The 13,847-nt window shown below is 48.0% G+C and overlaps 1 protein-coding gene across 1 annotated transcript in view; it reads left to right on the top strand.

Moving 5' to 3' along the window:
• cachd1 (cache domain containing 1) overlaps nucleotides 1-13,847 on the top strand; it is a 134,027-nt gene that overhangs the window by 85,059 nt on the left and 35,121 nt on the right. The window contains 5 exon segments of the mRNA XM_083647765.1: nucleotides 3,597-3,701; nucleotides 3,704-3,722; nucleotides 10,591-10,735; nucleotides 11,189-11,405; nucleotides 12,137-12,286. Of these exon segments, the coding sequence (XP_083503891.1) occupies nucleotides 3,597-3,701; nucleotides 3,704-3,722; nucleotides 10,591-10,735; nucleotides 11,189-11,405; nucleotides 12,137-12,286 (636 nt within the window).

Here is a 13,847-nt window from a genome sequence, read left to right as displayed (position 1 = left end):
TTAATTTTCTTCAATTTATAGTATTCCACCCCCTCCCAAAGAAAGACATTTTCCTTGGCTCGTAATAATGGTGGAAGGTTGGAACAAAGTAAAAGCAGGTTCTCTCTGTAACAGTTCCACCAAAAAGTGATGTATTACAATTACAAGCCACAAACCACTGTTTGGGACTAATTAGAAAATGCTGACATGCAAGAATGGTAGTTAGGGCCGGCTGGCAAAGACCCGGCTCTTTAATTATCCAGTATTTGACATCTTATTCCAGCATGTGGAAACTGCTGTCTGTTAGGAACAGCCCAGTCTTCAAGTAGAATAATCATGCATAGTCAGCTATCTAGCAGGATTCATGCAAAACCCTTCATGATTATTCATTGCTGACTTATTTCCTTAGTAGCATACTAAGAACTTCAACATCCCTCTGTTTGGCTCAATCAAATCAGGCTCTCTGATGGACTGAATGCTCATTGATTCCTAGCCAGAAAGAAGTGGTCTGGTCTGCCTAACGGGGTTTAAGAGGGAAACCAGAGACCTCTCACTCTGATTTCTTTGATGAAATCCATATGAAGTTGCAATTTGTTATTTGACCTTTACATCAATTCTCAATCACTTTAGGTTTAGAATTAGAGTGCAGCCTAATTTGATTGGTTTGTTCATGTATAGGATGAAGCAAGTGTAGTGTAGTGTAGTGTACACCAGGGCGTTCACGGCTGCTGCATTTTACTAGTTATCGACTACTCCTAAAAAGTAGTCGACTAGTTGACTAGACACGGGAGATACATCATATTTTCTTCACGGCGATAAAAATGATCCATTCTCATCAAATAGGTCTAAAAAAACAGCCAGGTAAAGGGTTAACTAAGGTCTCAGAAACAGGCCAGTAAAGGGTTAACTAAGGTCTCAGAAACAGCCAGTAAAGGGTTAACTAAGGTCTCAGAAACAGCCAGTAAAGGGTTAACTAAGGTCTCAGAAACAGCCAGTAAAGGGTTAACTAAGGTCTCAGAAACAGCCAGTAAAGGGTTAACTAAGGTCTCAGAAACAGCCAGTAAAGGGTTAACTAAGGTCTCAGAAACAGCCAGTAAAGGGTTAACTAAGGTCTCAGAAACAGCCAGTAAAGGGTTAACTAAGGTCTCAGAAACAGCCAGTAAAGGGTTAACTAAGGGTCTCAGAAACAGCCAGTAAAGGGTTAACTAAGGCAGTGGTTCTCAAATGGTGGTCCCGGGGACCCCCAGGGGTCCGGGGCACTTTGCAAGGGGGTCCGCGAAAAGTTTTCAGAAAAATAAAAACTTCACAGTTGCATCAGATTTTGCTGGTATCTTATTTTAATGAAGCCAGCGTTTGAAGACAGCGCTCTTTTCCAGCTCTCTCTCTCTCTGTCTCTATCTCTCTCTCTCTCTCTGTCTCTCTCTCGCTCTCTGTCTCTCTCTCTCGCTCTGTCTCTCTCTGTCTCTCTCTCTCGCTCTCTGTCTCTCTCTGTCTCTCTCTCTCTCGCTCTCTCTCTCTCTGTCTCTCTCTCTCACTCTCTGTCTCTCTCTCTCTCGCTCTCTCTCGCTCTCTGTCTCTCTCTCTCTCTCTCTCGCTCTCTCTCTCTGTCTCTCTCTCTCTCGCTCTCTGTCTCTGTCTCTCGCTCTCTGTCTCTCTCTCTCTCTCTCTCTCGCTCTGTCTCTCGCTCTCTCTCTCTCTGTCTCGCTCTCCTCTCTCTCTCTCTCTCTGTCTCGCTCTCTCTCTCTCTCTCTCTCTCTCTCTCTGTAATAGATTGTTGGCCTGCTTACGGAACCAAAGCTTCTATTTGTGTCTCCATCCCTCCGTCTATCCCTCTCTCCATCCCTCCATCTCTCTCTCTCTCATATGAAAGGCTGTTTTGTGCTGCAGTGAGCAGACAGGAAGCTGCTGTCTTTGTGATGGGATCTCTCTGTAGATACTGTTGACTCTGTGACCAAGTCAACTTCTGTCTGTTGGTTTTCAGCAAATACTTTGGCTCAGTCTCCCAGCAGAGGTGGCTCAGTCTCCCAGCAGAGGTGGCTGTTAAGTCGGTCAGAAATCAATAGATTAGCGATGATGCACACACTGATTCTCTGAATGATTCATACCTCCCAGTGGGTCAACTCTCCTTCTTCTTCTTCTTCTTCTTCTTAAAAAAAAAACTGCAAGTGGTGTGAATGGGCAAGTCTAGTGTCCTCTAGAGAGAGAATATCTGGCCTCCTGCCACAACCTCAGAGACATCCAGTGAAACACACCAGCTAATTTTATTTTTATTTTATTTCATTTTTATTCTTATTCTTATTTTATTTATTTTATTTTATTTTATTTTTATTTTCTATTTGACGATTACTGTTTGTTTACCTGTTGAACAACTGTAAAATCTAAGTCAGAATGCCCCATTTTTGGGGAGTTTATAAACTTTATATGTACATATATCTTTGATTGTAAATTTTGACTGTTTGTACATTATACATCTTCGACTGTACATTCATTTATTATTATAAATTCCTTATTGTTGTACTGTTAATATGTGTATTTGCTTTGGCAATATAAGCACTGTCTTTTCATGCCAATAAAGCTATTTGAAATTGAAATTGAATTGAAATTGAATTGAGTGGCGTCAGCGGAGGACCAAAATGCGTGACTCATTAGCCAATGAACAGCCAGGAAGGGGTCTCACGCTACTTTTGAATGCTAAAATAAAGCTGATCATGTACAATTTGATTCTTGAAAAAAAAAAAAAAAAAAAAACTTTCAGAGTACAACACAAACTGTCCATTTTGCTGCAACTCGACAGTGCTGCTTAATGCAGGACCTTACTTCCTGGAACTCTTGAGAGTAAAAAACTGGTCTATTGGAGTGAATGGAGGAGATGTCGCGACTCTTCTATATACACAGCTCTGGGCAAGTCATACTGTCTGTCCAATCATGAGGAAATGAGTGTATTTCAGGAATAGAATGGCGCTTCCTCGTCATGCCGAACAGGCAGGCTTGCATAGATCTGAGTGATTCGGTTGTTAAGACTGACGACAGACGTTCACCCCGCGTCACCTCCGGGGGCCGAGGGGCACCGTGCCTCATTCAAAACAACTAGGGTGGATCCCGTGAATCTTTTCACATCTCTTTTTATAAAGAATTTTTTAACTTAACATAACTTTGTATAGATAATCTGTTTAGACTTGGCGCCAAACTTTGTTTTTCGACGTACTTTCTCCGAATTGTAACGTACCTCAACTTAACTGCAGCCATTTCCTCTTCTCTTTCTCATTGCAAGGAAAGTGGTAGAATGACAGTTGAATGGTTTTTTCAGTCTCGGATCTATTCCAACAATGAAGGACACAGCACTGTGGCATATAGACACATCCAACAATGAAGGACACAGCACTGTGGCATATAGACACATTAACACTTCAATATAAAGAAAGAGAATCTCACTAAGTATTTCCTCCTCATTTGCTCATCCATCTGACCTCTTGTCTTCTCTCTGTGTCTCTCTCTCTCTCTCTGTCTCTCTCTCTTGCTCTCTGTCTCTGTCTGCCTCTCTGTCTCTGTCTCTCTCTCTCTCTCTGTCTCTCTCTCTGTCTGCCTCTCTGTCTCTGTCTCTCTCTCTCTCTCTGCAGTGTTGGCAGACAACCTGAAGTCCAACCCTGGGATAAAGTGGCAGTACTTCAGCTCAGAGGAGGGCATCTTCACCGTCTTCCCTGCCCACAAGTTCCACTGTAAGGGAGTTACGAGCACCGCAGCAGGTACGTACGCAACCACCTTTCCTCTCCTTGATTCTCTGCTTTTTCTCTGGGCGGGCAGGTCAGGAAGAGACACTTGAAGTTGGTCACTGGAAACCCCACGCATCCAAACCTACTGTTTGTCAGTAGATAAGTTTGTCAGTAGATAAGTCCATAAGGCCCATAAGTACAATGTCCTCAAGTTGACAGAATGGGCTGGGAGAGGACAAAACACACTCCAAAGCGTTCTTACTGCTGCCTCTCTCCGTGCTTGAGGCACGGTACCCACAGGCAGGTTGATGCCTCTCTCCGTGCTTGAGGCATGGTACCCACACTCACAGGCAGGTTGATGCCTCTCTCCGTGCTTGAGGCATGGTACCCACAGGCAGGTTGATGCCTCTCTCCATGCTTGAGGCATGGTACCCACAGACAGGTTGATGCCTCTCTCCGTGCTTGAGGCATGGTACCCACAGGCAGGTTGATGCCTCTCTCCATGCTTGAGGCATGGTACCCACAGGCAGGTTGATGCCTCTCTCCATGCTTGAGGCATGGTACCCACAGCCAGGTTGATGCCTCTCTCCATGCTTGAGGCATGGTACCCCCAGCAGGTTGATGCCTCTCTCCGTGCTTGAGGCATGGTACCCACAGCCAGGTTGATGCCTCTCTCCGTGCTTGACGCATGGTACCCCCAACCAGGTTGATGCCTCTCTCCGTGCCTGACGCATGGTACCCCCAGGCAGGTTGATACCTCTCTCCGTGCCTGACGCATGGTACCCACAGCCAGGTTGATGCCTCTCTCCGTGCTTGAGGCACGGTACCCCCAGGCAGTGTGATGCCTCTCTCCGTGCCTGACGCATGGTACCCACAGCCAGGTTGATGCCTCTCTCCGTGCCTGACGCATGGTACCCCCAGCCAGGTTGATGCCTCCTCTCCGTGCCTGACGCATGGTACCCCCAGCCAGGTTGATGCCTCTCTCCGTGCCTGATGCATGGCATCCACAGACAGGTTGATGCCTCTCTCCGTTGCTTGAGGCATGGTACCCCCAGACAGGTTGATGCCTCTCTCCATGCTTGAGGCATGGTACCCCAGCCAGGTTGATGTCTCTCTCCGTGCTTGAGGCATGGTACCCCCAGGCAGGTTGATGCCTCTCTCCATGCTTGAGGCATGGTACCCCCAGACAGGTTGATGCCTCTCTCCGTGCTTGATGCATGTTACCCCCAGGCAGGTTGATGCCTCTCTCCGTGCTTGAGGCATGGTACCCCCAGCCAGGTTGATGCCTCTCTCCGTGCTTGAGGCATGGTACCCCCAGCCAGGTTGATGCCTCTCTCCGTGCTTGAGGCATGGTACCCCCAGACAGGTTGATGTCTCTCTCTCCGTGCTTGAGGCATGGTACCCCCAGGCAGGTTGATGCCTCTCTCCGTGCTTGAGGCATGGTACCCCCAGCCAGGTTGATGCCTCTCTCCGTGCTTGAGGCACGGTACCCCCAGGCAGGTTGATTGCCTCTCTCCGTGCTTGAGGCACGGTACCCCCAGGCAGGTTGATGCCTCTCTCCATGCTTGAGGCATGGTACCCCCAGGCAGGTTGATGCCTCTCTCCGTGCCTGACACATGGTACCCACAGGCAGTTTGATACCTCTCTCCGTGCTTGACGCGCCATGGCACCCACAGCCAGGTTGATGCCTCTCTCCGTGCTTGACGCGCCATGGTACCCCCAGGCAGGTTGATGCCTCTCTCCGTGCTTGAGGCATGGCACCCCCAGGCAGGTTGATGCCTCTCTCCGTGCTTGACGCGCCATGGCACCCCCAGCCAGGTTGATGCCACAGCAACACCCTCCTTGCCCCATCGTCCTCCCCTTCTTCCTCAAAGCCCCTCTTCCATTCTTCCTCTTGTCTCTCTCAAGGGGCAACCTCCACGGCTAAAGAGTGAAGCCAATGCGGGGAAGTGCCTTAAACCTGCATTATTTCTAATGGCCAGCAGGGGGGGACTTCACTCTGGCTGCAAAAATAAGTCAGATTGTATAGAAGTCGATGGGAAAATGACCCTATTCCTCACTTGATTTATGACCTCAGTAAACACTTTCCTCATGAGTTTATGGTCCCGATCGCTAGTTTGAAGTCTTCTTCAACACAGCATGATGTTCATTTTGTAAACTATGGTCCCATTTCGAGTCAAATAGATGATAAAGCAGGCTACGCTTTGGCCCATGATTGACAGGTCGCCTGTCCAGTGATCATGCAGCTTGGCGATCACGGACCAATAGCAGGCAGCTCTGTGGGAAACCCCCTGGTCTCACGCTGGCTGCTTCTGGCTCCAAATAACCAAGATGGCGACGGTCAAAAATGCCGAACTAGAGGCTTCAACACGGGAGCCCACAAACCACTGGGTGACGTCACCCAGTGACTAGGGTTGCACGGTATACCGGTATTAGTATGGTACCGCGGTTCCCTGCCGTTAAAAAGGATACTATACCACGTTAATTTAGTACCGATACTTAAAAAAATGTCATGGGTTGCGTCAGTGTGCGACCGTGGTGTTTGTTAGCGGAGGAGAGAGACACAGCGGCATTACAGTTGAGAGCCTGTCTCCCACCTCACGTGAAGGCAACACAGCCTTGCCTTGAACCAATGGTGACTCGTGAAAAGTGAAAAAAAGCTCGTCTCTGACTCTGTCTGCTTCATGTGGGGGCGTGTCGACTTTCCCCTCTTCCCTCTCTGCTCGCTCTCTGGCCAGTCGTTCAGTCCTCACTACAGCACCCCGACACACAGGACAGACGCAGCGAAAATGGCAGCGGCTTCTTCTAGTCTTGCAAGCCGACCAACGCTTGTAGAAAAAGCAGATGCACGAAGCGAAATATGGAAATATTTTGCTTACGTTGCCGACAGCGAAGGCAAGCCCGTGGACACCTCCAAACCAGTGTGTAAAAGGTGCTTCAACGTGACGCAAGCGAAAGGATCAAACACATCGAACCTGGCTAAACATCTTGCCGACAGGCACCCCGACCTGTTCAAAGAGTTTAAAGACCGACAGGTTAGCGAACGTGAACGATAAACATACATGCCCTCAAATAAGTCCAACGAGTATTGTGTGACAAGCGAACTTGTTTCACTGAAAAAGTTCGCTTGTCACAATAGCCTACTCGTTTACAGTAAAACACGAGGCAATGTGCTGGAGCACAGATCTCTGCCAAGGAGCAAGTCATGACATGTAACGTTTAGGGGAGGGGACATCAGATGACTGCATACCATGTACAATATTTAATAACACTATGGCCCTCAATGCCAGTGTTATTAAAGCTTTTACATGGTAAGCAGTCATCTGATCTCACCTATCCTAATATTTACAATAATCCCAAGTATTAATGATATACGAATTCATTGTAAAAAACACCTAGCCTACATGTATGGGGGGGGGGGGGTACACCACATAATAAACCTACATTTCAATAGCCTACATTTATGTGTGAAAATAATATATATTACTAGATTAACCATAAATCAGGCACTTCATGTTAATGAAGCTTAGGAGCTGCAAGTACAGAGTACTTAAAACAAATAGCTATAATAGTGTAGCAGCTGTGTGAAAATATATTTTATTTATATTATTTATAAGTTTAAACGGTTCACATTCCTTTCAAATATGTTTACAGGAGAGATTATGTTAATTTTACACTAGATAATAAAAGTTCTAGCATGTTCAGCGCCACACGTGCTGGCAGTACTACCAGCATGTAGTAAAATGACTACATGGCTGTGCATTACCTTGTTAAATCAATAAAATAAGTTTTAAGTTCCATGTTTTGTCCCCTCTATTTATTCCAATACTTTTCCTGATGTTTTAGTTTTTTGCCGTGGTATCGTTTCAGTATCGGTATCGAGATACTTTGGCAGGTATCGGTATCGAACTCATAATTTTGGTATCGTGACATCCCTACCAGTGACTACGTCCATATTTTTATACAGTCTCTAGGTTCTCTCCCCCACCTCTCCTCCCTCCTCCCCACCTCTCCTCCCTCCTCCCCACCTCTCCTCCCTCCTCCCCACCCTCTCCTCCCTCCTATCCTTCCTCCTCCCCACCTCTCCTCCCTCCTCCCCACCTCTCCTCCCTCCTCCCCACCTCTCCTCCCTCCTCTCCTCCCTCCTCCCCCACCTCTCCTCCCTCCTCCCCTGCTCTTCCCTTCCTCCTCCCCACCTCTCCTCCCTCCTCCCCCACCTCTCCTCCCTCCTCCCCTGCTCTCCCTCCCTCCTCCCACCTCTCCTCCCCACCTCTCCTCCCTCCTCCCACCTCTCCTCCCTCCTCCCCACCTCTCCTCCCTCCTCCCCTGCTCTCCCTCCCTCCTCCCCACCTCTCCCCACCTCTCCTCCCTCCTCCCCACCTCTCCTCCCTCCTCCCCTCCTCTCCTCCCTCCTCCCCCTGCTCTCCCTCCCTCCTCTCCTCCCTCCTCCCCACCTCTCCTCCCCACCTCTCCTCCCTCCTCCCCTGCTCTCCCTCCCTCCCTCCTCCTGCCCCTCCACCACCAGTTGCTGTGGGGTGACCCAGAGGGCATGTTGATGGCATACCACCCTGACCACACACACATGCCCCCGGCTGGAATGTGGCTCAGTACCACTGAAGCCCACAGGAATGTCACACCTCCACTGTTGTGGCTTTGTTTTGTGGCCACTGTGCTGAAAGACCTCTCTTTTTTCTCTCATCTTTTCCTTCTCTCTCTCTCTCTCTCTCTCTTTCTTTCTGTGTCTCTCCGTCATGTTTTCGCTTCCCCACGCTGCCTCATCACGTCTTGAATGTTTGTCTTGCTTTGTGAGTCAGTCAGTCGGCCGGGCGGGCGGCTGGGCGGGCGGACAGCGAGGACAGACATGATGTTGCTTCTTGGCTCGCTGCAAGTGTGAATGAGGCTTTGTGAGAGCGCCGCTCCCCCTTTTTTCCACCCTGGGTTAGTTTCTTGTTGTTCTCCAGCAGACCACACACACACACACACGCACACACACACACACACACACACACACACACACACACACACACACACACACGTCTCACACACTCACACACACACACACACACACACACACACACACACACACACACACACACACACACACACACACACACACACACACACACACAGTAATGTCCATACATTATCACACACAATGACACCAAACCTAGACAATACAGCTTGAAAGCAGGCAACACCAAAGAAGTACCCCATGAGAACCTACCAGAGCAATCTAGTAAGAGAGTGGCGTCAGCGGAGGTCCAAAATGCATGAATCAGTAGCCAATGAATAACCAGGAAGGAGGCTCGTGCTACGTTTGAATGCTAAAATAAAGCTGATAATGTACAATTTGATTCTTTAAACGTCAGACCCTTTCAAAGTACATCACAAACTGTCCATTTTGCTGCAACTCGACTGCGCTGCTTAATCCAGAACCTTAATTCCTGGAACTCTTGAGAGTAAAAAACGGGTCCATTGGAGTGAACGGAGATGTCACGACTCTTCTATCTACACGACTCTGGTACCTGCTACCTGCCTTCACATTGCTTTTATATTGAATCGGGTGTGTTGGCTGGTGCTGTAGAGTCACATGGTCCTCAGTGCTGACAACTAGGGATGTTAATGATTTGAAGACGTTGAAGAATTTGATCGATCAAACTATATGTCAACCGATTAATCGACGATGTAGGCTATGTGCTATTTTCTCATTTTTATTTTCTTTGCTGAAATGATTTAACGTCACCACAAGGACACAATGTAACTTTCACTGCTCATACAGAGGAAGAAGAAAGCCAAGCTAGCAGGCAGAAAGTCCAGTGTGGGAGAATTACACCCAAAAAGACAACAGTAATCATTGTAAACATTGTAATACAATGTTGAAATATCTCACGTCCACAAGCACAATGACAGCTAATGCAGGACGTTTAGTTGGTTGATCAACTTGTTGGGTCGGCCTAAAGACAGGTGTAAAACCCTGCATTTTATATTTTATATTTTGTATGTCAAAAGCTGTTTTTTAAATATAGTGATTAATCGATTCATTGATCGTTAACATGACCAATTAATCAATTAAGGACATTTAAAAAAAATGTGCATCCCTACTGACGACCATGACCCTAGGGCCTATAAAAGCCATTCAAAACATAGTTTGTGATTCAAAACCAAATGGCATGAATGAACTGAAAAGTAAGAACTCTTTTGTACCATTTGAAGTGCTACATTCTTTGCAGCGTAGCCTCATCCACTCCTCTGAAGGAGAAGGTGTTTGGAAGAGAACTTGTTAGTCCTGGAGAGACAGTGAAGGAGAAGGTGTTAGGAAGAGAACTTGTTAGTCCTGGAGAGACAGTGAAGGAGAAGGTGTTTGGAAGAGAACTTGTTAGTCCTGGAGAGACAGTGCATGGTGGTTTTAGAATAGCAACTCAGCGATGACAACGTGGGACGGGGAAAGTGTGCGGAGCCTCCACCTAAAGCAACAGCGAAGGGAAGGGGGATCTGCTGTTAAAGCAGTGTGGACGAAGGTGGGCTGGACAGGGCGACACGACACGGGCCACCTAGGAGGGTGAAGGAGCGGTGAGAGAGACAGATACTGACAAACAGAGTGACAGAGAGACGTATGGTTACTAGCAATGTCGGACGATCGCAGAGTCACGATGGCGCTGCTGTCGGTAAACATCGACTCCCCCTTACAGAATAATATATTTGTGTTTCTGTAGTTTGGGCGGTTGTATAATCAGTACTATGCGGTGTGTGTGGTCCTTTTGTCTGCTTGTAAGGTAGGATTGTATTTGCCCTGTGTTAATGCTTTTACAATATGTGTTAATATTATCTTGGATTGCGGCCTGTGTGTGTCTGTCTGTCTGTCTAATCTGGCCGTGTGTGTTTATCGTGTGCGCTCCTGCAGGCCTGTGTATGTGGCGGCCGTGCGGCCCCAGTCTAAACACATTGTGGTGATGGTGGACCACGGCGCGTCGGTGACGGACACCCAGCTGCAGATCGCCAGGGACTCTGCGATGGTCATCCTCAACGCCGTAGACGAACACGACAAGGTGAGCCGAACTGGACGGAACTCACCCCGAAAAAAAGATGGCGCTTTAGGGGTTATTTTGGCTTTCATTGGCAGGGAATGTTTATTAGTCACTTGAAGGTGCTATTTAGAACCTTATTTCCAGGTTTACTAAGATGCTATAACCAAGCAAACACACCAGACGCTGAAGCGCCGGGAATAGCCACAAAGCGACTGGAAGCGCAAGCAGTTTCCTTTTGCCGCTTTCGGAGCTGGTGTGTTTGCACCGTAATAGTCGGAAAAAAAGGCTTTTCCACTGAAGAACAGATGTACCACTTCAGGACTGTATGATTCAGATTCAGATTCTTTCATCTGTCCCCCTTTACCCTAACTTTTACTCATATTAAATAAATTAACTCCCACTGTCATGTTTCCAGTCAGATAGAAAATCTAAAAATGCCTTTCTCAGACATTCCTCTTCCTGTCTCTCCTCCAGATCTCCATTCTCTCACTAGCCGAGACGGTCCGCACCTGTTCCCTGGACCAGTGCTACAAGAGCCTGCTGTCTCCAGCGACCAGCGAGACCAAGAGGAAGATGAGCACCTTCATCTCCAACATCAAGGCGTCTGATTCGTCCACGCAGCACGCGGCCGGCTTCCAGAAGGCCTTCCAGCTGCTCCGCAACACCAGCAGCCTCAGCAAGCACAGCGCCAGTAAGAACCGAGGAGGGGGACTTAACTGTGTGTGACCGAGCTGGATCGAACAGAACCGAGTAGAAAATGCATCGGTGCCAGAGCAGACGGGTTCTGAAGGTGTGAGGGAATGTTGCACTAGTGGCCAGACCCAACGCACGCTGATGCTGATTTAATGCTGCTGAACGGACAAATTAATGAGATAATGACTGGTTGTAATAAAGTTAAAGTTAGGCTGTAATAAATAGAACTTGTACGCCTGGAACCAAGGCCAAAACCAATGGTTATTAAAATCAGTTTTACAGTCCTTTTCCCTCAACCAAATTAATATTCTAATAGAAAGATTACGTGCTGCAGTGTGATACATAACACTGACCGTGTGGCCGTGGGATATGAAATCCTGCCCTGGACTTGATACCGTTTTGGGTTCAGTATGTCATCATCTTAATTGAATCGTCTCCAGGCTCAGAGTTGGACAGTAGCTGATAATTCCTGGGATGGACTTTTCATGTTAATGCATCACTTCTCATTAGCGGAGCCGGAGCGGACCACAAGCCTAGTAGACTGTCAGACCTGAGTACAGGCTCTTGTGTCACACGGCCAAAATGCCACCCATGTAGAAGGAACAGGCCACAGTGTGAAGGACTGTGGCAGTAGTGACACGTCGTTGACGACATAATGACATGTCTTGTCATTTGTTTCATACAATTTTGTGTGTGTGTGTGTGTGTGTGTGTGTCCGCCCTGCACCAGCCACAGACATGGTGATTATCTACCTGTCATCTGGCATCACGTCTCGAGAGTCGTCGGAGCAGGAGAAGAGAGCGACGCTGAGTGTGGTGAGAGAGGAGAACCGCCACCTCAACAACTCTGTGATGATCCTCACCTACGCCCTCATGAACGGTATGACACTCGTTTATTACAAATCAGACATGGCCACAGCCTTTTCAGGTGTCTGCAGTGTCAGATACTGTTCACTGAGTACAGGTAGCGGGGAGGTTAACGCAAACACTTAAAGCTGAAATCCAGACTTTCCACATTTTGTCTCCCCCTCTGGTGTAGGAAAACTATTTGAGATGAGGTTGAATGAATGAATGAATGATGTTTGTAGCAGACCTTCACCCAAACCACTCAAAAGGTTTAGTGGTGATCTATGGAGAGCATCTCCAATCGTGGTAATACTGCCAGTTGGTGTAACCTGCTCCACAGTACAGATGAAAAGTATTTTTTATTACTGGGGAAAATGTCCTAGATTCCAGCTAACGTTTTAACTTCAGCACCAGCTGATGAATGCACAGAACAGTTGAATAGCTAAATTGACTGACATACTGTAGATGGACTGAGCACTTTACTTCATTGTCACCTTTACATAGCGTTTAGGTGACACTTTTCTCCAGAGTTTCCTGAGTGCAGAAACATGGTTGGCATTGAGAGCCTCAGTGGAAATCAAACCTCGAACCCCTCAAGTGTTAGGCACGTGTTTGAGCAAAGCTGGACCAAATGTTTGTCCCTGTCCAAGTTGAATGTTCTCCAGTCCAGCTTTCATCCTTCCCTCTATTCTGCACATTCTTGTGAGCTTTTCCTGGAAGTGGATTGTGTACGTTAGATATCCTCTTTCTGTGTTGGCTGGGATGTGCTTGAGGAAAGACCGAGGTTTAGAGAGGTGCTCACAAACCTCAAAGGCTTTTTGTGTTCAGCGTGCGTGTCGGTGTGGTGCGTCACGTGTTCTTCCTCTTTCTCCTCTTATTGTCCGTCCCTCTGCCTCCTCCTCTTCCTCCCTCTCTCTGCCTCCTCTTCCTCCCTCCCTCTGCCTCCTCCTCTTCCTCCCTCCCTCTGCCTCCTCCTCTTCCTCTCTCCCTCTGCCTCCTCCTCTTCCTCCCTCCCTCTGCCTCCTCTTCCTCTCTCCCTCTGCCTCCTCCTCTTCCTCCCTCCCTCTGCCTCCTCTTCATCCCTCCCTCTGCCTCCTCTTCCTCCCTCCCTCTGCCTTCTCTTCCTCCCTCTGCCTCCTCCTCTTCCTCCCTCTGCCTCCTCTTCCGCCCTCCCTCTGCCTCCTCTTCCTCCCTCCCTCTGCCTTCTCTTCCTCCCTCCCTCTGTAACACACACACACACACACACACACACATACACACACACACGCACATGCATCAGACCAGCATTAATACATTAGAGGATGGAAATGAGAGACATCTAAGAGGCAGAGAGAGAGGCAGACTTCAAAGGGGCGATCTGCTCGCTCTGCGTGTGTGAGTGACAGAAGGACCCTGCCTGTTTAAAAAGCTCCATGATGAAAAGGATGCAGAAAACTGCCGTCCTCTGAGTTTATTAGCATTGCATATCCACAAAAAACATTAGTTTGGTTCCTGAGGCTATTGTCCACAGCTGAAAGGCCCGCTGTGCATCTTATTCCCTGTGTCCCCTGCCAAATGTGAAGTGTTGATTGTCAAAGGTGATCATCAGCAGTCTC

Source organism: Poromitra crassiceps (genome assembly GCF_964638095.1).
Source record: "Poromitra crassiceps genome assembly, chromosome: 12".
Taxonomy (NCBI): Eukaryota; Metazoa; Chordata; class Actinopteri; order Beryciformes; family Melamphaidae; genus Poromitra; species Poromitra crassiceps.
The sequence above is the reverse complement of the archived record's forward strand: the minus strand, read 5'-3'. Positions and strand labels throughout refer to the sequence as shown.